The sequence below is a fragment of the Vombatus ursinus genome, unplaced genomic scaffold, assembly GCF_900497805.2.
Source record: "Vombatus ursinus unplaced genomic scaffold, bare-nosed wombat genome assembly UNPS02014167.1, whole genome shotgun sequence".
In the NCBI taxonomy this organism is placed as follows: domain Eukaryota; kingdom Metazoa; phylum Chordata; class Mammalia; order Diprotodontia; family Vombatidae; genus Vombatus; species Vombatus ursinus.
The window spans coordinates 205,596-228,479 of record NW_020953945.1 but is presented as its reverse complement, the minus strand read 5'-3'; the positions used below and the strand labels follow the sequence as shown (position 1 = coordinate 228,479).

The following is a 22,884-nucleotide window of genomic DNA, read 5'->3' as shown; positions in this document are numbered from 1 at the left end:
TGGGCCTCGCTTCCTTCCCCAAGCCCTCTCCTATTCTAACACCAAGAACTGTGCCGCCCACCTGGCGAGGCCCCGGGCCCGCCCTCTCCCTCCTCCCCAGGCCATGGCCAGGCCGGGAGTGCCCAGGGATGCCTTACCTCTGCCCCTCCTCCACGAAGTAGAGAGAGGTCACCCCACTGAGCCGGCCGGGATCCTCCGTGAAGTGCTGACCGAGGGAGGCTTTCAGTCCCACCAGTTCTTCTTTACTGAGTTTCTGGAGGACCAAGAGAAAAGGCCACACTCAGGGACTCAGACACTCTGGCCTGCCTGACGGGGGAGCCTTTGGCTCAGTCTGGTGAGGGCGCCCGGGTTGTCGCTGCCCCAGGCAGAATCAGACAGGCGCTGAGCCAAGAATGTTGTGTCCTGGCTGCTGGAGCAGCCTGGAGGCCTCAGGGGCCAGTCAGGGAGACTTGGCTAGGAAGCCCCCCTGGGCAGCAAGTGCTTACTCTGAGCCTGTTTCCTCATCTGTAAATTCTCTGTGACTCGCTCCTTCTGCCTCCTTGACTGGATCCTTCTCCAGGTCATGCCCTCTCACCATCCATGACCCTCAGGGCTCAGGCCTGTGCCCTCTGCTCAGCTCCCGGGGACTTAATGACCACCTCTGTGCTGATGACTCTCAGACCTCCCTGGCCCGCCCCTGCCCCTCCGCCGACCTCTCGGCTCACATCTCCTATCACCTCTCGGACCAATCCCACCGGAAGCCCAGGAGACACTTACGCTTCCCTCTCCTCCCTTCCCTATTACTGTTGAGGGTACCGCCCTCCTCCCGGGACTCAACATCTCACTCCCCGTATCCAATCTGGTGCCAAGGCCTGTCGATGTTACCTCTGCAGCATCTCTCGAATTCGCCCCCCTCTCTCCTCAGATGCCGCCTCCACCCTGGTGCAGGCCCTCATCACCTCACACCAGGACTATCAGAATCACCTGCAGGCGGCTCTCCCCACTCCACACCATCCTCCACTCAGCCACCAAAGGGTCAGGAAGGACCGAGCCACCCCCTCTTCAGTAAACTCCCATGGCTCCCTATGGCCTCCAGGATGAAACACAACATGCTCTGGTTGGCCTTCAAAGCTCTCCATAACCTGCCCCTCCTCCCTTTCCAGGCTTTCTATGCCTTTCTCTCCTCCAGTGACACCGGCTCCCAGCTGGTCCCTGAGTGAGACCCTCCGTCTCTCAGCTGTGGGCTGCCCCTCCCCCGTGCCTGGCCCACTCTTGACCTCTGACCTCCCTTTAAGTCCCACCTAAAACCCCACCTTCTTCAGGAAGCCTCTCCCAAGCCTCTTCATTCTGTCCATTATTTCCTATTTATCCCGCAGGCACACAGCTTGCTTTGAACATATTTGTTTGCTTGTCTCCCCCATTAGACTGTGAGCTCCCTGAAGGCAGGGACTGGCTTTTGCCTCTTTTGGTATCCCCAGGACTTAGCACAGTGCCTGGCACATAGCAGATGCTTAATAAATGTTTATGGATTGATGGACACTCTCTGAAGCCCCCACTTCATAGGAAGTTTGAGAGATCATGTCTGCAAAGCGACAATGTTATTATTGTCAATAATAATGATAGCTAACGTTTACATTCACTCCTGCTGTGTGCTAAGCGCTTTACCATCATTATCTCATTTGATCCTCACAACAACCCTAGGAGGGAGGGGCTGTTATCACTCCCACTTTACAGATGAAGAAACTGAGGCAGGCAGAGGCAAAGTGATTTGGCCAGGATCACACAGCTATTAGTGTCTGAGGCTGGATTTGAACCCAGGCCTTCCAGCCTCCAGGTCCAGTGCTCTGCGCTCTGTGCACAGCGCCACCAAGCTGTTATTTCCACTGGTCTCTTGGCACCCCAAGGCCTTCCTGACTTCCCTCCAGAGCACCCCCTGACCTTCCTGGGGCCCACGATTACTGCAGGACCTCCCCGAAGCATCTCCAGAGCCCCAGCCCGAGCCTCGGGCTTCCTGGCAGCGGGGACGAGCCAGACGCACAGGATGGACATCCTGCACAGCACACCGAGTCCGGCTCAGCAAGGAGAGAAACCCTTGGTGCTCCTTCCCAGGGCTTTGATTTTTGGTGATTCACCAAGGGTCCCTCCTTCTTCCAGGGGCTGAACCCCTCAGGGGGTGAGAAACATTGCCAGGGATCCCCCCCCAGACCCCACCAGCTCAGGCCTGGCCAGAAGCTCTTTGGGCCTGGAATAAAAGTGACCAATTTGAACCCTTTGTCCTCCACCTGAATAGTACCACGAGGAGATGAGTCCCTTCTCCTCTCTGTGCCTCAGTTTCCTCATCTATAAAATGAGGGGGTTTGCCTCAGTCCTCCAAGGTTTTCCTCTGGGCCCAGATCCAGAATCCTACCCACGGTCCTGCCTCTGGGACCCTCATCAGATGACTTTACACCTTGTTGGATCTCGCTCTTTCATCTGTATGTGGAAGGCGGCAAAGCAGGATGCCTGAGTGGCCCCTTACAGCTCTCTCTACCACCTGCACCTGAATAACTGAGAACTGAACCCTTCTTCTCAAAGAGAGAACAAAGCAGCCCATGGGGCTGCCAGTCCATAAGAAAGAACACCAGGAACACAAGACCTGGGGCAGTTCTCATGCTGGGGGACTCTGGGTATGGCCCTGTCCATCTGAGCCTCTGTTTTTTCATCTGTAAAATGGGGATAAGAATCTCAAAATGTGTCTTCTGGGCTTTCAAGTGCAGCAGGCCCAGAACCGTCGCTATCCCTCTTCTCTCTGAGGCCTCCGGGACGTCCCAGGGGAAGCGTTCCGAGGCCAAAAAGGGCCTCGCAGGCGGAGGCACAAAAGCAGGTACCTGGGGGTGGAAGTAGACGATTGCCATGATCTCCCCACTGCGGCTGGTGCGCACCGTGAGCTGCCGCCAGTGCCCCTCGTACGTCTCCGGGCTATACACAGAGTAGGGGGTCGACCTGCAAAGAGCCACTCCCAACATCAGCCCCCACGCTCCAGAGAGCACTCCTCTTGTTTCACTCTGGGCTAAGCCACTGCCACCAGAAGGCTGGCTAGCTCCTGGTAAAAGCGATCCAGCTAGGGATAAAGATACCCAAAAGCCAGGGATGCCAGATGTCAGCATCCAGCCACAGGCTCTGGGAAAAGCCTGAGAGGTGGCAGCAAATCTGGACACGTTCAACTGACCTCATCTGTCCTCAAAAGGCCACCTTTTCATTCCTTTACCTGGGAGCAGAGGATGCTTGCTAAGCCTGGGGCTGCCTGCAAAGTGCCTCCCCATCATCTCTCTCTGGGGGCCGCTAAGAGCTCTTCTTGTCCAGCCCCTCCCCCTCCTCCCTCAGCCACATCTGCCACAGCCCAGGGCTGGCCTCCTCTCTGCAAGGGCCCCATTCTGCTAACTGGGAGGGGGAACAAGAGGCCTTCCCATGCTCCTTCAAGGAAAGGCTCAGCTCTCACAGGCCTCACTCACCGAATATACTCCTGGAAAGCCCGGACCACATGCTTGGTGCCTGACGGGATGTGGATGGTGTCAAAGGGCTCCACCACTGCACACGTGCCGCCCTTGTACTTGCCCAGGCGGCAGCCCACCGTCTTATCTGCTTGGTCCACGCCCACGCCAATCAGGAACTCACACTTGTTGCGGTATTCAGTCTGAGGAAAGAAAACGGACGCGCTGGCCAAGCTGTTTCCCTTCACAAGAAACACACTGAAATTGTGGCTTGAGTCCAAGGCACCAAGTCCCAAGTGTCTGGTTCAGCAGGATCTTCACCCGAGCATGAGGACAGCACGATGGCCTCGCTCCCTTGCCCTCGAGACCGCCAAGGTGTGGCAGAGAGCTCCAACTGTTAGCTTTTTGGTTTTAAGAAAAAAAAGCCCCCCCCCAACACGCTCATGTAGATGTACCAAACACATACCCCATCTTCTATGTTATCACCTCTCTTTCCAAACCCCGCCACCTCCAGAGAATCAGCCCTTGTAATGAAGGGTTAAAAAAAAAAAACGGCAGCTCAGTACAAGTAACTAAACAACGTGGACAGTCAGTGTATGCAGGGCTCCATACCTGCAGGCCCGGGTCTCCAAGAAGAAGGGGAAGGGTCCATTTTCTCCCTTTTTGTGACGTGGCTTAAAGTACAGTCTGTACTAGGGAGGGAGGGGACAAAGACAACAAGCTATCAGGGACATGAAGAGTGAAAGGGATGCCTTCTAGTCGAGGGGGACCCCCGGGCCGCCCTTCCTTCTCTGTGCCGTGTTCACGAGAACAGAGTCCAAGCAAGGAGCAGGCAGGAGCGCTGGCCTTCGCCCTGGCCAGTCCTGGAAGGACACGGATCAGCAGAGCGCCCAGGGCAGGCGCAGGGAACGGGGAGGGGCCACAGCCAGGCCTGGCTGTCCTCAAGCCCTCTGAAGGGCTACCAGGCAGACTGACCACTTGTCAGGGACACTCTGAAGGGGATTCCAGGTCTGCCCGGTGACATCCCCTGGACCACAGATGCTGAGGCAGAAGGGAGCCCGGAGCTCAGCCCCTCGTTTTAGAGACAGGAGACCGGGGCCCGGAGAGAGGACGAGGGCTGGCCTGCCCAGTCCAGCCCGTTCCAGGCTGCCTGTCCTAAATCACAGACTTCGAGGTCCCTCGTGCCCTCTCCCCTTTACAGAGCCCACGGGCTGAGGCAGGCCCTCACTGCTGCTGTGTGATCGGCAGAACCGGGGTTTGGTCCTCCTACACATCTGTCGCTAGTTTTCATTTTTTTATCGCCAGCTCCCCTGCCCTCCAGGAGAAGCCAAGCAGAAGCCCCCTTCCCCACCTGCCCTGGCAGGTCTGTCCAGAATGCAAGTCTCAGTCTGTTTGCCCTGCCCCCCAAAGCCATAGCTCTCTGAGCCCTGGGGACACTCTGGCTCTGGGAAGGTGGGGCAGGAGGCCTGGTCACCTCTGTGGGTGTCTCTGAAGGCCGGTTCCAGACCACAAACATTCACTGGGTTGCCCAGAGGTACTAGGATATAGCCAGGCTTGGTGGGGAGATACCCATGCCCTGATCAGGAGGGGTCCCACTGGGCATACAAGAAGGGACAGAGAACGAGGGCTAACCTCACTGCTGGACCCACCTCTTGCTCCCATGATCCAGGAGTTGGGCAAGGACCTCACTCCTCCACGTCCTACTGCCCCTCTAAGACCCTGCTTAAACCCAGCCCTCCCCAACACCCATCTCAGCTGAAGGCATCACAGGCACTGTGGGCTTCATGCCGACAGGGGGCTGGGGTACAGATGCCAGCCCTGCCATGAGTCACCTGTGTAGCCTTGGGCAAGGCCCTGCCCTTCTTTGGGTCTCAGTTTCTCTCATCCTCAAAATTCTGGGGTGGCCATGGAAGGGAGGCAATGGGCTAGAGAGGCTACAGTGCCATGGTGGGCTCACCTTGTCACAAGGGGAGCCAAGGGAAAGTCACAGTGACATTAACAAAGGACACAGGGAAACACAGAGCCGGCCGCGGTCACAGCTCTGGCCAATGTGCAGCTGTTGTAGAGAAGGCCGGGCAGGAGGTGGTGTGGACACCGATCAGGCATGGCAGATGCGGGGAAGGAGAAAGTGGGGGTCTTTTACTCATCGAGATGACTTTGTGACTCACAAAAAGTGGGTGCAGGTGGATGCACGAATGCGCAAAAGTACCGTGTTTCACTGCCTCATCATAGCAGAGCTCATGCCATTTTTGTTCTGCAAAGAAGCGGGGTGTGGCCATTATGTGAAGCTTTTTAAAAAAACTTGTTTCAGTATTATTTAAAAATCATTTATTGCTAAACTGTATCGCTGACAGGCAAACTGCCCAATTTAGCTAGCGCGGGGAGACGCAGTCTCACCATATCACACGACTTATTCATGGCAGCTTGGCCTGCCCACACCTACAGCTCTTCACAGGGTTGAGTGACGATACTGTAAGTGCCGCGGCACTCAGCTTTGGAAAGATGCTTGCAATGTGCAAGAGATAAATGCATACCCACAGGCCCCTGGTGAACACATTGCTGCTCTGTTTACCTTTCAAAGAACATATAGCACACAACGATTACAGGATGAAAGGGGATAAACCCATTTTTGGACTGAAAAAACAAAAAATCAAAAACCGGGTGTGACAATTAGGCTGTGGCAAAGATTATGTGGTGAAATAAGGTAAGTTTTCAATAATATGCCTAATTAAAAATCAAATAAAATGGTAAAACGGGGCTCCTGTTTGCTCTGAGGCCAGGGTTAACACCATCAGAGCATGACAACCGGAGCCTCAGGCGACACAGACCAGCCCGGGGCGGCCGGTGCCCTCACTTCCCAAGCCGGGAGCGGGCCCCGTGACCTCACCTGAAGCGGGGACGCCTTGACACCTTCCAGGGGGCAGCAGATCCTGTTGAATTTCTGCTTTTGCACAAACAGCCAGGGCAGCAGGGCACGGTTGTTGTTCCCAATCTCCCTGGAAGACAGCAGACAAGGGCATGCTCGGCCTGGCCGATACAGGACAGCTGCCTCCTGGCCTCCCACCCCAGGGTACAGGGCACCAAGTCCCGGCTCCTCCTCGCCATGGGCTCCAGGGCAGACCAGCCCTATCTGAGGAGGCCGAGAGGGGGCCAGACCCGCCAAGGGTCCGCCATTGTGCTGGTCACAGAACAGTCCAGAGACTCCAGGGCAACAGGAGGGGCTGTTCCCCAAACTGAGGCCCTGGCAGGAGGGTAGGGGTTGAAGATCCTGATAAAGCAATATGGCACACTAGAGCTGCTAAGAACTGGGTTCACATCCCGCTACTGAAAGACACTGGCTCCAGAACCACAAGCCAGTCACTGGACCTCTCTGAGCCTCAGTTTCCTCATTTGTAAAATGAGACTAAGATTAGTCACATGACCTCAAATGAGATCACATGTGCAAAATGATTTATAAACCTCAAAATGCTGTGTAAGCAGGTCCTTGATCTAACAATTCACGGCTAGTCTGTCCCCCCCAATGAGCCAATCAGACTGGCTGGCCTAGTGTGCCTCCGGGCCTTTGCAGAGGCTGTGCCCTATGTCAAGAGTGACCTCCCAGAAGACCTGTTCCTTCAGGGCACAACTCAGATGCCACCTCAGGCTCCCCAAAGTTGTTAGAGCTCTCCCATCCTCCACCAGAAAACAACTTAACAGACGCCTAGAATTTCCTGCAGGTGGCTGCTGGGAGCTGACCACCTCTGGGCATTCCCAGGGCCTTCTTCTCTCCTGCAAGTGGCCTGAGGCAAGGGACTAGGGTGGGGACACAGCCTGAACAAAGGGCCCTGGGACCTCCACCTCCTAGTTACAGATACCACCAACTTGCTTTATTGATGGAGAAACTGAGGCCCAAAGGAGGGCAGTGATCTCACACTCTGTGTCTGAGGCTTCTGACTATGAACGGGCTGTCTGAGATGAACACACACACACACAGGAGATGTGACCGGCGCAGCTCCCTCCTCTCAAAGGATGGGAGCAGAGTTGCAGCCATAACCCACAACACCGAGAACAGGCCAGGTGGCCAACAGATGTTAGCTGAAGGGATGGATGACCGGGAGCGCGTGGGAGCACAGGGAGTCCCCAGCTTAGCCAGCAAGGAGTTAAGTGCTTAGCATCGTAGTAACAGAGGGCACTTGGCTAGTGCTTGAAAGGTTGCAGACTTCTTTCCATTCAGTCTCTTGACTCCTTCCAACCCCTGAGGAGAACGGCTCCCTACACTATTACCACCCCCATTTCACAAATGAGAAAACTGAGGCTCAGATGAAGCAATCTGTCCAGGGTCCCAGGCAGGACTGGGACCCAGGTCTCTCCAGACCCCCAGACTGCCCCTTCCAGTGTCACAGAGTCATCTTTGGAAAAATGTTTGGTGGCTGTCAAATCCAAGGGAGGTAGGGCTGACCGGGCTGCTCTTGACCTTTCCCTCTTCCCTGGGCCGGCTGGTCTGTGGGGGGCAGGCAACACATCTGTGCCCTCCCAACATACTGGGGGCTCTTCAGAAATCTGCTGGCTGAACATGGGGAGCAGTGAGGACAGATCACGGAGTCAAGGTGAGAAAGAACCAACTTTCCAAGACAGAATGGGCTGCTCTGGTAGGTAGTGAGCCAGCCGTCACCAGAGCTTTCCTAGTGTCTTGTGGAGGGAGGGCTCGGCCCAGGCAGCTACCCCTTCCCCTTCAGGGGCCTAGGAAGCACCCTGGTCCAGGGGTCCTCGGCCCACCCATTTCACGAGGGGGAATCTGGCGGGGGGAGCTCACTGGCTCTCAGCCCTGGACGTGATGCCTAGCCTCCTGCGGCTGTGTGCCCCCTCCCCTCCCAGGACTTACTTGGTCAGTTTCTGCAGGACCTGCTCACACTCCTGCTGCTTCTTTTCCAGCTGCTCCTCGTAGGGGAGGGTCCAGAGGGGGGTGACCACGTCGGCGATCTGCTTGGCCATGGGCTCCTCGGCGGAGGAGGCCGCTGCAGCCACCACTGCCCCCTGGACTGGCCGCTTGGCCTCGCCCTGCCCCCCATCTTCTCCCTCCCTCTTCCTCTTCTTGGCCATGGGGTCGGCTTTGGGCTTGGCCAGCCTGATGCTTAGGCAGCGGCCCTTCCACAGCGCCCCGTGGAGCACCTTCATGGCCTTGTCCCGCTCCTCCTCGCTCTTGAAGGTCACGAAGGCGAAAGTCTGCTTCCCGAAGAGCTTGGTCTTGTGGGGGTGCAGGCCGTACTTGGCCAGAAACTTCTTCACATCATTGAAGCCCACGTAGCGGGGCACGTTCTGGATCTCCACCTTGTAGATCTCGGAGGTGAACAGGTCGTCCTTGATGTAGCGGTACATGCCTGGGCCGCCGGGGGCCTCCTCGGGGGTCCCGGCACCATCCGGGGGGTCCTCTGCCTCCTGCATCTCCCCCCTCACCTTCACAGGCTCGGCAGGAGGGTCTCTCCTAGCTGTCCCCTCTTCCTCTTCCATCGTCCCCACCTCTGCAGGGAGAAAAGAAGAGGCATCAGCCCACTCTCCCAACCAGGGGTGGCCAACCTGCATCTGTGGCGCTCTGGGCTGCTTCTGTGGGGGGGGGGGAAGGACTGGGCTTCCATCAGGGGAAGGGCCACATGATGGCAAAGCCTGGCTGGGAGCTCACTACCTCTCAAACCCCAGGTCGCCATCTGTGGAACCAGAGGCACTGAGCCCTCGGGCAAGGACCAGCCAAGATGCCCTGTTCTGGGAAGAGGAGACCAGGTGGACCTCTTGGGGGCCCTTGGAGCAAACGGGTACAAGAGGAGGAGCCCCAGATTGGGAGGCAGAGGACCCGGCTTCGAGCCCCAGCTGTGCTCCTCCATGCCTTTGGGCAAGTCCTCCTGAATCCCAGGGTCCTCCTCTCACCGCCGCCCCCACTCACCCCCAGCGCACATAGTAGGTGGGGCAGGAGGACAGAGGAGACCACCGCAGTCCCCAGACTAAGCCCCCCTAGACTGCACGGCCTCTGCCTGTCCCAGACCTATGACCCCACAAGAAGCAGAGGGGGGAGGGGAGCACTGGAAGCCCCCCACCCCAGGGAGGGTCAGCTCTTGGGGTGAGTGGGCTGGAGGAATGGTCCTCAGTGCTAGGGGAGGCAGGGACCCTGGCGGGCACCTGGGCCACCAAGAGGCGCCTCCGTCCAGGGAAGGGCTGGGGGCTTCTTGAGGATAGGGGCAGGACGGACCCCTCCCCCTGGGCGGGTATGGGAGGCTCAGACCACGCACCCTCGCTGGCCTCGGGGCCGCCGACTCGCTCTGGCCACCCGAGTGGGGCTCGAACCCGTGGCCCAGAAAGGCTGCTCTCGACCCTCACCCTTATGCCAGGGACACGCGGCCCCCAGTGCCTTCTGGCTACACTTCCACCGCGCAGGCGTACCACTTCCACCATCGCGCATGCGCACTACGCCTCCACGCAGCCGCACCACCCCCACCGCGTCTGTCAGCCCGCCCGCCTCTCAAAGCCATCCCTCCCTCTGAGGCGGAGCCGCGCCATATACGTCATCACGTCCCGCCCTGACGCACCAACAGCCTCCTTCGGTCTCGGCCTCTTCCCGTCTCGTAGTGATTCTCCTCGGAAACCCGCCCCTTTCATTGGCCCTGCTCCCGCCCCCGCCGCTCTCAACCCATTAAAGACTCTGGGCTTGAAAACGGAAGTGGGCGGTCGCTTTCGGCGCGGCCGGAAGTGGGCGCGGCCGTCGCAGTGGCCGTCGGGAAGGCGGGAGCCGCGGCCTGGTTGGGGCACAAAGCCCCGGGCGGGGCGGAGTGGGGGCGTTTCTTGGAGTCGGGGGCGCGCCCGCGCGCCCGCGGCCCGGCGCGCGGCGCTTTGGGCGGGAAGCCGGAGGGGGCGGAGAGAGCAGGCGGAAGGAGGGGCGGGGCAGGACAATGGCTTGTCCGCAGCCCGCGGCCCCGGCGCCTCAATAAAGTTGCGTTGGTTTTGAATGCGCGGGGGCGGGGGCGTGTTTCCCGCCGCCGCCGGGGTCAAGGGGCCGGGGTCGCGCGCGCGCGCGGGCGGCGGGGCTGAGCTGAGGTAAGAGCGGGGCGAGCAGGCGCCAGCGCCAGACGAGGTACGGACCGGATCGGACCGAGCGCCGCCGCACCGCCGGGACCAACCACCGCCGCCGCCGCCGCCGCATCATCGCCTCCCGCTCCGATGGCGGCTGCCAAGGTGCGTGCTCGTGCGCGGGGCCCGCCGGGCCGGCACGGGGGGAAGCGGCCCGGCCGCCGCGCTGGGGGCGCCCGCCAGGGCCGAGGCTGGCCGGCCGCGCGTGGCCTCTCCGGGCCTCCGTAGGCCTCGGCCGAGACTGGGGGGGACCGGGGCGGGGAGGCCAGGCCGGGCCCAGGCCCCCGATGGGCGCGGAGCTCGGCGGGCGGCGGGCGGCGCGGCCCGTGCTCTAGGCCGGCTCGGCGGGGCCCCGGCGGCCACGTGGGCCCCGGGCCGGGGAGGCACGTGGGCGGGGGGACACGGGAGCCGCCTGGCGGCGGGGCCTCGGCCTGCCAGAGGGTCCCGGGCCCCGGGCCCCAAAGGAGGCCTCGCGGTCCCTCCTGGGCCCCCTCCCTGCCAGGCCAAGGTCACGCGGGGAGCGGGAGCCAGGCGGCGGGGTCCGAGCGGGCGTCTCGGCTGACAGCATCCTCCGCGCAGGCCTTGGGGACTGGGGGGGGGCGGGCGGTGTCGGCCCTAGGCCTCGAGCCCTGGGTGATCCATGAGGCCTTGGTGCTGCAACAGGAAGCGGGTGGAGGAGGGGAGCCTCACCCCCCCCCCCCCCCCCCCCCCCCGATCCCGGCCCAGTCACACTCGGGCCCAGAGGGTTCCCCGGCCCGGGAGTCCGTACAGTGGCCCATCGTGTCCTCCCGGCTCTGCGGCCCGAAGGTCAAGACGCGCTCCCGAGAACGTTCTTCCTCCGGAACTGAAAACGACTCGGATCCTCGTAACTGGAGACGTTGATGCCTTTTGGCAAGATTTAAAGCACATCGTTTCAAGAGAACGGCCGCGGAGGAGTCTCTCCACAGAGCGGGGCCTGGCCCGGAGCCCGGCTGTCCGTACGCTGGACGTGCCGCTTCGATGGCCAGTTGAGTAAATTGGAGTACAGACCCGTCCAAAAATTCAGCTCCAGGCTGAGACTTTCTTCCACATACGTGTCCGGAATTTTAATGAAATCAAGTCTGTCATTGCTGCTGTAAAGATGTGCCAGTCTGCTCCCCGTGGCTTCACTGAGCATCCCAGCAAGTGGCAAATGAGGATGCCCGGGCGCCACTCCCTAACGTGCACGGCAGCCTTTATTAATGGAAGCTTCTTGAGGGTGGGGCTGTCTTCTTTATATTTGCATCCCCAGCACATAGTAAGCACTTCATGAATACTTTCTCATCCATTCATTCAGTCCTGGGATTTCTTAGATACAAAGTGCAAACACTTCCTGTTCTTGGGTGCCTGCTACGTTCAAATCCTTGTGCTGGAGTTTTTAGCAGTCTAGTGTCAATCCCTATTTGCCGGGCTGGTGGTTGGAAGAAGGCAGTCTGAACGTGGAACAGAGCAAAGCTTAACTGGCTTTCTCTTGAGTTAATCTGATTTGTGGATTATTTATGGTAAATTTTTAATCCTAGGGCTATTTTGCTGCCTTCTGTCCTGATTCTTCTACCACCATCACCTCCCCTGCTCGGTCTACCTCCCACTTAATGTGGGCTTCTGTGGAAGGAATGCCAGTGACTTTGCTTAGTCTGAAAACTCACTGTTTAAGTAAGGAAAGACCACCAGCCTGAATCCCTTAGGAAGGTGGTCATTATAAACAAAGTTTAGACAAGGAGTTTATCTTAAAGCAACCTTGGAAAATGTCAGCATCATCTTAGAGATGAGGGGAAGGGACCCATTTTCCTAAGGTCCTGCGGCTGTACTTGGACCCAGGAGGGATTTTTCCATCACTCTCCCCCCCCCCATACCTTTGAATGTGGTTGTTTATTTTAATGATGCATCATCATCCCCTGAACCTGTCCTGCCGTAGGAATCCTTCATACATGAGGTGCCCAGGTAGACTGCACAAACTTTATAAAGAACATCAGTCTTGCCGTGTCCAGATTAATTGGGAACTTATTACTTCTATTAATCTGTTTTCCTGTAGTTTTTTTAAGGGGTAATAGCTAGTATCCCGAACGATAATCCTTTTCCTTTCCCATCCACATTACAATTATTGCCAGAAACATGAATTGTAGATGGACACGTGTGCCTTTCACATGTTCGTCCTTCTGGTAACCAGGCTGTGTGTAATACATTTTCAGAAGAAATCCCTAGAGAATCCCAGCATGGATGTTTTCTCTTGACTCCCAAGCTCATGGCCTTGGCTCTTCTTTTTCTGCAATTGCCCTTCTGGGATGGTAACTCTTGGGGCATGTTCCTTGGCCTAGCATCCGAGGTCTGATGGCCTGCTGAGACCAGCGCATGAGGCCTTTGCAGGCTTTACAGTGTATAGAGCGGGAATGGAAGCTCATCTCTCGTGCTTGGGACTGTCCCTTGTCTTTTCCTTTCTCTTCTTTTTAAAATGGGCATCTTGGAGATGTGGAATTACCCTGTTAGACTATAAACTCCCGCGTTAAGAAGAATGGCTGATGTTCCTTGGAGTAGAAATTGTTTCATTCTTAGTACTTGTATGTATCCCCACTGTGTCTGGCACAGAGAGAGCTTAACAAGTGCCTGTTAATTGTGGCTGCCAGGGGGCGCCACTGCACAGAGTGGTGGGCCTCCAGTCAGGAAGGTCTGAGTTCAAATCTGGACTTGGATGCTTACCAGCTGTGTGACCCTGGGCAACTCACTGTACATTTTTCTGCCTCTGTTTCCTCAGCTGTAAAATGGGGCTAATAACAGTACCTTCCTTCCAGGGTTGTTGTGAGGATCAAATGAGGTCCTGTTTGTAAAGTGCTCTCTCTAAAGGGTGGCTGTAATCATCGTCTTTGGTTTGGGTTGCGTGGTGGCTTGTTGGCACCCCCGTGCATATCTGTCTCTGGTCTCTTCCCAGGAAGCTCACGAGGAGCACGACACCTCCACAGAGAACGTGGATGACTCCAACCACGATCCGCAGTTTGAGCCCATAGTGTCTCTTCCTGAGCAGGAGATAAAGACCCTTGAAGAAGACGAAGAAGAACTCTTTAAGATGTGAGTGGGGCGAGGGCATGGACTGCACCCCCACAGCAGGGTCTTAGATGTTGAGCTCCAAACCTTGTTTTACAGACAAGGAGACTGAGTCTCCCAAAGGAAAAGGGCCTTGCCCAAGTCACGTGGGCAGTAGTGGCAGAGTCAGGATTTGAATCCAGCGCTCATCCCGTGGTCTGGCCATGTAAACTCGCGTTTCATGGTGGTGCTGGTCAGTTTTGTAGGCGATGGCAGTTCTGGGAGTGCGGAGTCAATGCTCCTTAACCACCCTGTCATCTGGAGAGGAGTGCAAGTGACAGGTCCACAGCCACATAGCTAGTACAACATGGAACCAGGATTTGAAACGAGGCCTCCCGGCCGCTCTCTCTGGGCTGGCTGTCCGGAGCTGTGCTGAAGCTGGGGGCTGGGGTGGGGGGATCCTGCACACTTTGGTTTTCATGCTGGAGCCCTCCCTGCACCTGGTGAGCTGGATAATCTCAATCAGAAAGGACGTGGAAAGGGAGTTCACAGAGAGCGTGAGATGGGATGAGAGCCGACGGGGGGGGGGGGGGTGGGGGTGCAGGTGTCTCATCTGGCTGCCCCGGGGGATACTTTTTTGACTTTTCAGGAATCGTGTATGATATATGAGAGCCAGAACTGTGTAACGAAACTGGAGAGAAATAAGAAGGATGAGGGGGAAGGACGTGGAGACTGGATGGGAAATGTCAGGGCTTGGGGGAAGAGAGCCTTGAGAGGTGGTGGGGTTCAAACGGGAAGAAATGGAGCACGGCCGCCACGGTGCAGGGGCTGGCTCAGAGGAGTCTGCCCCGGGTCTCTCCCACCTTGCACCTGGGCTGCCTCGGAGTTGTCCAGCCCACACGTGTGGCCAGGCCCGGTGACATTTTGTCTGGAGAGGCGGCAGGTGGCCGTCCTCTCCTCAGCTTCCCTGGGTTGCTGTCTGCGTCCTGTGGCGTGCACCCAGAGCACAGCTCCTAGACTCCCCCTTTGCTCCCCACTAGTTAACGTTCAGCTCTGGGCAGGATGTGCCCCACCCTCGAGGTCCTCATGGGTCGTTGGCATCCGGCTGCCAGACCGTGTCGTTCCTGCCCCCACACCATCTCACACTGGCCCTTATTCCCCTGGGGGATCACTTCCTAGCCGTCCCTTTGCCCTCAGGGGGACCTTCCTGAAGCATGGTTTTGGCCACGTTACCCATCTTTGTGTATTTGCGTGCTTTGTGTAGTGTTTGCCTATGCCTATGTGTGTCAGCTCCCTGGGAGAATTTGAGCTGGGGGGGGGGGGGGGTGTGGCGCTGTCCGCTCCCCATGCCTGGCACACAGTAGGTGCCTGCGTGATTCCTGCTGTGCTGTCGTCCCTGCCCTTTGTTCTGTTCTCGGTGTGCTCAGGATTCTCCCCTTGATCTTCTGGGTTTGGGCCACTGTCAGCACAGTGTGTGGGACCTGACTCGTCTCCTTTTCTGATTCCGCATGGTGCAGCCTGCCTGCTCCCACCGTGCGTCTCTGTTGCCTTTTGGGTGTCCTGTAAACTTGGATTCTTGAGTGAGTGTGGGATTGTTTCCGTGCTTCCCTGATAGGATCACCCAGACAAGAGCGTTGTCCCAGAAAGATAGGCCCAGGTCTTAGGAAGGGGCACAGGGTATTAAAAGTGCTGCCTTTTAAAATGGGGTCCAGCCTTTCTTCCTCCCCTGTCTCTCCTGTTCTTTTCTGTGCTTGCTGCGTAGTGGTCATCCATCCGTGGACCGAGGGGTCCTTCCCTTTAGCCACAGCTTCGATTCTAGACGAGGAGCGAGCACTCTTTGCGCTGGGCTTCTCCTGTGGATCCTCCTTCACTGAAAGGAGACATATCTGTGTCTGAAGCATTTTCAATAGCTCGTTGCAGCATTCTGCATTTTCCTATGTCGCCTCTCAGATTTCACCCCAGGCCTTTGATGTTAGGGGTGAGAGTAGAAATCTGTATTGTGGCCCTACGTCTTCAGCTGCTCAGGGTGACATGGTACAGGTCATGGAAGGCTGGGCCTGGGGGCCTGGGCGTGGCTGGGGACAGCCTCTCAGTCCTCAAGTCTGTAAAATGGGGAAACAGCGTTCACAAGGTTGGCCTGAGCATAACACTAGACGATAGCCATTTTGCAGGTGTATTTTTGTCTTCTGTATTAGCAGGATCATTGTTGATCAGCACAAGTAAATGAACTGGCTTTTAAGGTGTTTATGGCCCAGCCACAAGAAATTGGATGTTAGCGAAGCAGTACCTCTCCTTGGGCAACAAAATGGGAATAGTATTAGGGGCGAGAGCTCGCACCCGGTTCTGTCCACTTTGTAAACACGTTTCCCGTGAGCCCGTTTCTCTTGCCAAAGGAACGAGGCAAGAACGGTATTCCTCTGTCCCGGGGGAGAGTGCACAGCTCATCCCGCCTCGTATTGTTACGCCAGAGTTCTAAGTTGTATCATATGCCGTCATATCCTGTGCTAACTCAGTGAGTCTCTCCAAAGGCGGGCCAAGCTGTTCCGATTTGCCTCTGAGAATGACCTTCCAGAATGGAAAGAGCGAGGGACGGGCGACGTGAAGCTGCTGAAACACAAGGAGAAAGGGACGATTCGCCTCCTCATGAGAAGGGACAAAACTCTGAAGATCTGTGCCAATCACTATAGTACGTACCCCGTTTTTGTTCTGCTTGCGGTAATGCGAAGGCAGCGCCAGTGGCCTGTTTTGCCTAAGCCTGAGAGTTTAAAACCTAGAGTTAAGATGTATTTTTAAGAACTCTTTGGATTGGGAGTGTCTCTGGATGAGGCAGAATTAAAGTGGAGAATGCTGCCAGCTGGAATGGCAGACCAAGCAAGGCGAGGAGAAATCCTGTGCCTAGGGGGATGGAGGGTGACACTGGGGGTCCTGTGTGAGCCCCTGGGGTGATAGTGCTGCCTTCTGGACTTTTCTTTAAAAAAAAGAAATCCATCTTCCCTGGTAGAGAGAAAGAGACTTGCACAGTAGGCGGTCTGTGCTGTCAGACCAGCAGCGTGCAACAGGCTGGCAGATGTTTGGGGTTAAAGGGACCCCATTGGGGTGGTTTGGAAAGTGCGGCCGTCAGCCGAGTACGGACACCAGGGCTGTCGGAGACGTGTGGGATCGACCCTCGCTGGACTCGGGGGTGAGGCTGACAGCAAGAGCTGCTCCCTCAAAGAAGTCTCCAATGGGAGCCCTAGTCTTGGTGCTCCCTCCCCCTCCCCCTGCCCTTTTTTTAAGGAGGAAAAAATGAACTCAGAGAGAGGAAGCTAGCTATTGGAGGTCACACAGCAGCTTGGGGCTAGGACCCAGTTTGGTGCTGTATCTAGTCCACGGCATTTTTTTTTTTTTTTTTTTTTAATTTTGCCTTTGTCCTGCCCAAGATGCTGTCTTTGTGCTTCTGGGCAAGTCACTTAACCTTCCTGGGTTTCAGTTTCCTCCTGTAAAAGGGAGAGGTTTGGGATTTGTCTTTCTAAAGCGAGAACATTACAAAACAGAACTCAGTGATCAAGGATCCTCTGGTCAGTGTGGGAGATGATGCTGGAGAGCCCATTCCCAGGGATGGTCACTTGAGAAGGAATATCCTTTCTGAGTGTGTTGATAGGCCTTCTTTAGACACTGCAAATTAATTCCCCAAGTAGTTTACTGACAGCAGGCTTTTCTCCAACTTTGACCTTCTGGGAATGGTGTTGACTGGTGTGTCTGATCCTAGCTTGGTTCTGGGCATGCTATTGCTCTGATCTGTTTCAGAACAGTGGATTCAGAGGGAGAGAAGGAGCTGTGGTGGTGGGGTCGGGCCACGGCCCTTGCTCTTTCCTGTTTCCGGCTTTTAAAATTTCTTTTGCATTTGAAGTCGGTGTAAATGGTGTTTGGAATGTGCTGTGGGATTTGTCCATAGTTGTTTTCCTGATCCAGTCAGTTTTAATTTCTGTTTGAAAAACAAATATCTACTACAATAAAGGTACTGGGCCAAGAAGCAGAGATAAAGAGACAGACACAACGGAGCTCGCCCAGCCCAGCCCAGGCCAGGGGTGGTCTCAGGGCCCTGTCTCCTGGGCCCCGCTGGAGCCAGCCTGCTGCCACTGCGCACCGCGGCTTTCCCCAAGTGGAACAAGCTGTATATTTCTGCTGAGTCTTTTTTTCAATATAATTGAGGTGACAGGTAAAAATGGAAGTTTTCCCGTCCTGTCCCTACACGGCAAGGTGTAAGTCGAGAAGGTAGAATGCGGAGCGCAGGCATAGAAAACCTGCTGCCTTCTTCAAAGAGCAGGCGACTCCAGCCCCTGGGGAGCAGCCTTAGGGTTTCCACTGACCCTAGCTGGGCACGGCCACATGAAAGAGGGTGGGGGATTCTCTGCCTGGGAGCGCTAACCTGTCTTCCCCCTTCCTTCTGCCAGTAACACCATTGATGGAGCTGAAGCCCAACGCAGGCAGTGACAGGGCCTGGGTCTGGAACACACACGCTGACTTTGCTGATGAAAGTCCCAAGCCTGAACTGCTGGCGATCCGATTCCTAAACGCAGAAAGTAAGTGAGACGGTCAGAAGGATGCTGAAGTTTGCAGAGATCGCTGGCCCGAGCTCTCTCTGCCCCATACTGTGTGATGTCAGCTCATGACCATGGCTCTCTGAATTGGAAGGGCCCTTAGGGCTCGTCTGAGCCAGCCTTTGCGTTTTACGGGTGAGGAAACTGAGGCTCAGGAAAGGAAATGACTTACCCAAGGTGTCACGGGTAGACTCCCAATCTAGGGCTCTTTGCCCCTAAGGAATGAGGAATCTGGCTTGGCTCTAATTCTTGTCAAGTCCTGACCAGGGGCTTTGTGTTCACTCTGCTGATGGTTAGTGAATGAGGAAGGCTGATCCACCCAGTGCTCCTGATTAGGCTCAGGTGAAGGGAGAAGGCAGCCCAGAGAGGCCATAACCTGTCCTCACTTAGGGGGTAAGGAGTGGGGGCGGATTTTCCCCAGATGTGACTACCTTCTCCTGCCACCACTTCCTTCCAATGAAGGGTGGGCCTGCCCTGGGAACCCTGACCATGGGTTCGAGAGCACAGAAATTTTGTTGGTAAAATGTTGGCATTCTGAGCACGACCTGCTGGTTTGGGAAGCACATTTCCTTATTCCTTGGTACAAACAGCCTTGATGGGCCAGTGAACAGATTCCAGTGTTTTGTGGCAAAGGGCAGGCCCAAGGAAGGCGCTGTGGAGGGCAAACACTGCTTGGAATCCTAGGACCGCTGTGAGACCGCCCATTAGGCGGTGGCTGGTGCAGTCACAGTCAGGAAGACCTGACTTCAGGCCCTGTGGCCCTGGGTAAGTCACTTAACCTGTCTGCCATTTGTTGAGTGCCTCCTGTGTGCCAGACATGGTACTCGGCTAAGATGGGGGTAATAATAGCACCTGCCCACCTTGCAGGATTGCTGGGAGGAGCCAATGAGATCACAGCTATAAAAGCACTCGAGCTCAGTGCCTGGCACACAGTAGGTGCTCTATAAATGCTTATTCTCCCCACCCCTCCTCTCTGTTCCCTGGGTAACTTTGGGCAAGTTATTTCAGCGCCGGGCCTCAGTTTCCTCTGAGGCCTCTTCGGACTCCCAGTCTGTGGCCCTAAATCTCAGTGCTAGGGTGTCCTTGTTCATTTTGTTCTCAAGATTAGAGTGGGCAGGTCACTTCACCTTTGAGCTTCATTTTCCTCATCAATAAAATGAGCTTGGGTGTGAGAAGCTTCCTTTGAGGATTGAAGGGAGCCCCAAGAGGCCCCGTCTCAGCCCTGCTTCCCCTCCAGGCTGCAGGCGCGGTGCTCTCATGGTGCCTCCCCCGAAATGGAGGGACAGAGGGGTGAAATCTCTTTTCCTCTTGTGACTAGATGCCCAGAAGTTTAAGGCAAAGTTTGAAGAATGCAGGAACGAGATAGGAGAACGAGAAAAGAGAGGTAAGATTCCCTGTGTCTGCTTCTCACTGTCCCCCGCAGACTCACTCTGTACATGACTGCCTTCCTCAGTCTTGCTGCTTTTCCAGTCTGCTAGAGAAGTGACCCAGGCTCTTGCAAACACCTTTCTCTGGTGAAAGGCCATTGCATGTGCTTGGGAAACATCCCCGGAGCCTGGTCGAGGCTGTCAGGAGGGCCCTTTGTGAGTCTCCCAGCAGGTTCCATAGAGTTGCCATGGCTGGACAGTTAAGAGGCTGCGTCCTCTTTTCTTTTCCTGTGTAGCTCAGTCAGAAAAACGGTAATTAGGGAATTGAATGAATGGCAGTGATTCCAGGGCTGAGAGGGCCAGCTTCTTTGGAACCTTGGGTAGGGCTGACGTAGTATAGTGATGACATAGTAATAACTCCGCTTCTTTCCTGTTAGGGTGAACGAAAATGGTGGCAAGCTATAGAGGTTGGCTAAACAGCTTGATTTTGCCTCCAAATCTAGTATTTTAAATGATAAAGTTGTTTGGAGAACAATTTTAAGCAATCAACATAGGGAATCAAGCTTCTCTGCTGGGCTTCAAGCGAGCCTCAGGGCCAGCTGATGTCAGGCCCCCTTGGGGCGTGTAAACTCTTCTGTGGTCTCTGCTCTTCAGTTGGGCCAACCTGTGAGTGCCGAGCCCGTTGGGTTCCTGGTGATCCAGGGCGAGGAGTGGCCCCCCCGACAGGCCCAGGGCGAGGTCCGAGTCCGGCTGTGGCGCCTGTGCCCGCTGGTCCTTGCCACGTCGAGGCTGTGGCAGCTGCTGACTTCCCCGGTTGGTGTGTTTTAGCAGGAGCAGGCAAAGAAAACACTGATAAAGTAGTGGAGAAGTTGTCGGAGCTGTCGGTGAAGGAGGAGAAGGAGGAGAAGGAGAAGGAAGGCAGCCAAGAGCCTGAGAGCCCCTCGGCGCCCGAGAAGGAGACCAAGGACCAGGACGTGTTACTGCAATAAATCATCTCGCAGGCCTCGCCTTCTTTCCTTTTATTTTCTTTATTTTTGTTTCAATTTTTTTTTTTTACAAGGGACTTTATATAAAGAACTGAATTCCAGCCTCCAGGTTGTTTTCTAAGCTTTTATCCTTTCGAAGATGTCTTCAGCAAACCCATTCCCAGTCACATGTACTGCGCTCATAACATTCTTTTCCATAGTGGAAACACTTATTTATAGTACATCCAAAAGAGTGAATAAAACATTTGAAAGCTGCCTCCGAGGACAGAACTGAGTTCTATATGTTTACTCAAACACACTGATGACTGAAACTCCTGGCATTGGTTGTTGTCGGGTGCCTTTGTCTTTGTGTTGGTGACTTAGGGGTTCTGGGGGTGCATCGTCAAGCCTGCTGGTGTCGTTGGGAACGCCCCCGCCTCCCCAGGCTAGATGCTTCTTCATTTGTGGTGTACCAGCTAACCCGGCACAGTTGCAGCAGCGTTTCCTGGGGGCACAGTTGGCATAGCTTGAGTTGTCTTCCCATGGGCACTCATCCTCGGGAAGTCGAGGAGGAGGGTGCTGTGCTCTCTGGGTACTTTAGTGTTGTGGCCTTGGCCAGCCTGGGAGTCGAGGGGAAGCTGGTGGAAGCAGCCCTTCTATGGCCTTGGTTTGTGGCTCACAGCTCTGGGCGCTTTCCTGGTGTGCACGTGGGCTGGGGGTCCCGCTCTTGGGCCTTGTTCTCTGTAGGCTGCACCTACGTGTTTCGCTCTTCTGGCGTAAGGCACTTCCCCCACGGGTGTCCTCCCTGCACCTGGGACACTTGTCCTTGAGGCATGGAACACTCCTTGTGTGGTGGGTCAGTACAAGAGTTGAGGTGGCGCGGGCTTGGTTGGCACAGGCGGCTGGCTGCCGTCACATAGGGGAGCTAAGGTGAAGCTTGAGCTCCAGCAGCCCAGCTGAGCTGCAGAGCTCCTCGAGCAGGGGAAGGGCCTTGATGACAGATGGGTGATGGTGCTGCCCAGAGGGCTTTCAGGTCTGAGTGGAAGGAAGACATGGTCAGCGTCAGGCTCTGTCTCTCTTCCTGTTGTCTGGAGGGTGGGCGGCCTCAGGCCGTCGGGTCAGCTGTCCTCTGGGCAGCCCCTCCCAGAAGGAGATACAGTCTGTCGTTCCCCAGCACCCCCAGAAATGAAGAATACCTCAGCTGCCTGTGTGCCCTCAGGGAAGTCATCACTTGGGTGTGGCTGTGTGCTGTGTGTCATGTGTCCCTTCTCTCCATCTCTGGCTGCTCACCTGGGGCGCTTGTGTCATGTCTTAAGTTTTGCTCTTGTCTAAGTTTTAAGCCAAGAACTTTCAGCTTGCTTAAAATGAAAGGCCCTCCCATAGGGAGGATGGTTTTACCATTAATTGCTGAAGGTTTTTTTCTTTTTTAAGCATTTTATTCTGCCATAAGCTTGAGAAATGTTGACCAGCCATGAAGCCCCCCCAAGGCTGGAGTTTTATTTCCACTATTCACTGTGAGCTTTGGAAAGCAGCATAAACGGTTGAAAAGCATATTAGCCTATAGTGTTTCTTAGTAGTAATAGTAAAAGGACTCACTTCAGTCAGATTTTTAATCTTGGCAGGTTCCCTTCATTTGTTTTCCTTCCCACCCACCAAAGGTGCTTTATTTAAAACAAAACAAAGAAAGCATGTCCGTCTCACTTGCTGAAGGTCCTTACTTAGCATCTCCACCAGTTCACCTGTGTTTATAATGTCCCCGCTATAGATGTTAACGTTATGACTTGGTGTTTTCCCTGTTTGGGTCTGTGTTTGTCCATTTAAAAATACCAGCCCCTGGTCCCTATCGGAGTGCCCTTCCAAAGGAAGAGTGTGATTGTTTTAAAGAAAAAAAAATGCCCGCTGACTAACGGAAAGCTTCCTTCTCCAACTGCTCAACTTGTGTTCTCGTCCTGTTCGGTCTTGTAAAGCAAGCACAGCCACTCGGGACTGTGCTTGGCCAAGTCGGTGGTGGAGGAGGAGGAGGCAAAAAGACCCCTTCAGAAATCAGATGTTAGCGCAATAAAGAGGGAAGCAATTGCACATGAAATCATTGTTCTGTCACGCTCTCTGGTGTTGATGTGTTGGAAACCGGAAATGTACTCCGTGAATGTTCTGTTGGCTATGATTTCCTCTGTGCCGACCCTACTGGAGCGAGTTCTCGGGGAACAGGAGGGTATGTCTTTAAATGCTTTCATTGAAGTTATGTGTGTAAACAGGGCTGTGTGTCCCCAAGATGCTTTCCCCCTGATACGGGGTGTGGGGTATAAGCATATGCCAGGCACTTGCCCTCCCCCTTCCAAAAAGAGATCTTGTCTCACTCTGTAATTGTTTTGTGTCCAATAAAGTGCCACTTAATGTA

The 22,884-nt window shown here is 55.6% G+C and overlaps 2 protein-coding genes and 1 non-coding gene across 9 annotated transcripts in view; 2 read left to right on the top strand and 1 right to left on the bottom strand.

Annotated features, from left to right (window-relative positions):
• The window catches only part of TRMT2A (tRNA methyltransferase 2 homolog A), a 17,685-nt gene extending 6,305 nt beyond the window's left edge, over nucleotides 1-11,380 (bottom strand). The window contains exons 1-6 of one of the 4 annotated variants that reach the window (XM_027859374.1): nucleotides 11,311-11,380; nucleotides 8,311-8,947; nucleotides 6,337-6,445; nucleotides 3,471-3,652; nucleotides 2,847-2,961; nucleotides 138-253 (exon numbers count right to left, since the gene is read on the bottom strand). In XM_027859374.1, coding sequence (XP_027715175.1) covers nucleotides 138-253; nucleotides 2,847-2,961; nucleotides 3,471-3,652; nucleotides 6,337-6,445; nucleotides 8,311-8,936 — 1,148 coding nt within the window. In that variant the 5' untranslated portion in view covers nucleotides 8,937-8,947; nucleotides 11,311-11,380. Of the gene's footprint in view, nucleotides 1-137; nucleotides 254-2,846; nucleotides 2,962-3,470; nucleotides 3,653-6,336; nucleotides 6,446-8,310; nucleotides 8,948-9,706; nucleotides 9,869-10,003; nucleotides 10,040-11,310 lie in introns of those variants that run through there. The other 3 variants (XM_027859373.1, XM_027859372.1, XM_027859370.1) reach the window with 3 other exon arrangements.
• On the top strand, nucleotides 10,543-22,884 carry RANBP1 (RAN binding protein 1). Of its 4 annotated transcripts, none has more exons than XM_027859378.1 (6): nucleotides 10,543-10,646; nucleotides 13,483-13,619; nucleotides 16,103-16,260; nucleotides 18,008-18,136; nucleotides 19,473-19,538; nucleotides 20,353-22,884. In XM_027859378.1, exons 1-6 carry the CDS (start codon nucleotides 10,632-10,634, stop codon nucleotides 20,508-20,510), a joined length of 663 nt encoding a protein of 220 aa, XP_027715179.1. In that variant the 5' UTR covers nucleotides 10,543-10,631; the 3' UTR covers nucleotides 20,511-22,884. The 4 variants fall into 4 exon arrangements, with proteins under 4 accessions (XP_027715179.1, XP_027715178.1, XP_027715177.1 ...); XM_027859377.1 differs by having other exon boundaries at nucleotides 10,544-10,646; nucleotides 20,350-22,884; XM_027859376.1 differs by lacking the exon at nucleotides 10,543-10,646 and adding an exon at nucleotides 11,650-11,817.
• On the top strand, nucleotides 19,574-19,702 carry LOC114041154. Its single transcript, XR_003568888.1, has one exon. It is a non-coding gene; the product is annotated as a small nucleolar RNA SNORA77 (small nucleolar RNA).